The sequence below is a fragment of the Myotis brandtii genome, unplaced genomic scaffold (assembly GCF_000412655.1).
Source record: "Myotis brandtii unplaced genomic scaffold, ASM41265v1 scaffold714, whole genome shotgun sequence".
Classification (NCBI taxonomy): Eukaryota; Metazoa; Chordata; class Mammalia; order Chiroptera; family Vespertilionidae; genus Myotis; species Myotis brandtii.
This window is the reverse complement of record NW_005370809.1, coordinates 174,713-175,953: the sequence shown is the minus strand read 5'-3', so window position 1 is coordinate 175,953 and position 1,241 is coordinate 174,713. Positions and strand designations below refer to the sequence as shown.

At 54.8% G+C, this 1,241-nt stretch overlaps 1 protein-coding gene across 1 annotated transcript; it reads left to right on the top strand.

The window, feature by feature from the left end:
* Window positions 1–2: 2 nt before the first annotated feature.
* Window positions 3–918, top strand: LOC102245384 (alpha-N-acetylgalactosaminide alpha-2,6-sialyltransferase 2; the record flags this gene model as incomplete). Its single annotated transcript, XM_005882424.2, has 1 exon — window positions 3–918. A coding segment is annotated over one exon (873 nt), but the record flags the coding sequence as incomplete, so codon positions are not given.
* Between the last annotated feature and the right edge of the window lie 323 nt (window positions 919–1,241).

The window sequence follows — 1,241 nt, the reverse complement described above, 5'->3', positions numbered from 1 at the left end:
GGCTCTTCAACCTGTCCACCCCCGTGCTGCTGTGGGGCGGCCTCCTCACGCCGCAGCTCTGGGACGCCCTGATCCAGCTCCGGGGACCCTACAGCTGGCTCGGCCTCCCCCAGGAGGCCATCGCCTCCACGCTGCGCCTCCTGAATGGCTCGGAGAGCGCGCAGCTGTTCCCCGTGTCCCAGGAGCCGCGGTGCCTTCGCTGCGCGGTGGTGGCCAACGGAGGCATCCTGAGGGGCTCCCGCCAGGGCCGGCGCATCGACGCCCACGACTATGTCTTCAGGCTCAATGGTGCGGTGATCACAGGCTTCGAGAAGGACGTGGGCACCAAGACCTCCTTCTACGGCTTCACGGTGAACACCATGAAGAACTCCCTCTACAACTACGGGCACCTGGGCTTCCGCTCCGTGCCGCGGGGACCAGGCGTGCGCTACATCTTCATCCCTTCCAACATCCGCGACTACCTGATGCTGCGCTCCGCCCTGTTGGGTGTGCCTGTCCCTGAGGGTCGGGACAAAGGGGACAGGCCTGAGGCCTATTTTGGACCACATGCCCCTGCAGGTAAATTTAAGTTACTGCATCCCAACTTCATCCACTACCTGAAGGAGAGGTTTTTGAATTCCAGCCACATTCACATAGATGCCAAAGGCGTATACATGCCTAGCACTGGGGCCCTCATGCTGCTGACAGCCCTGCATACCTGTGATCAGGTCAGTGCCTATGGATTTATCACAAAAAACTACCAGAGCTTTTCTGACCACTATTTTGACCGAGAAAAGATGCCACTGAAATTTTATCTGAACCATGATCTGTATCTTGAGGCAACGCTGTGGGAAGACCTGCACAAGGCTGGCATCATTCAGCTGTACCAGCGCTGACCCCGACATCTCCCAGCCCTTTGCGTCTCCTTATAAAGCCTTGGCTCTCATCCTCTCGGTGGCTGAAACCGTTTTCTTTTTTAACCTATGAGAGGAGCTCCATCTTTCTCCCCTTCTTTCCAAAGCGGGGTGTGGAAGGTGGGAAGGTGGGTTCATGACTCTCACCAAATATGAGACAATGGGATCTTGCCTCTGGCTCTTCCAAGAGAACTCCCCTCTGGATCTTACATTCCAACCTCAGCCAAGGAAAAATAGACACCTCTGCTGGATCCATTTTAAAATGAAAAATAACATTCCCAATAAATATGCTGTACCTTAGCTCACAGAGGCAGGCATACCTGTGTTTAGCATCATTTAAAAAAAAAT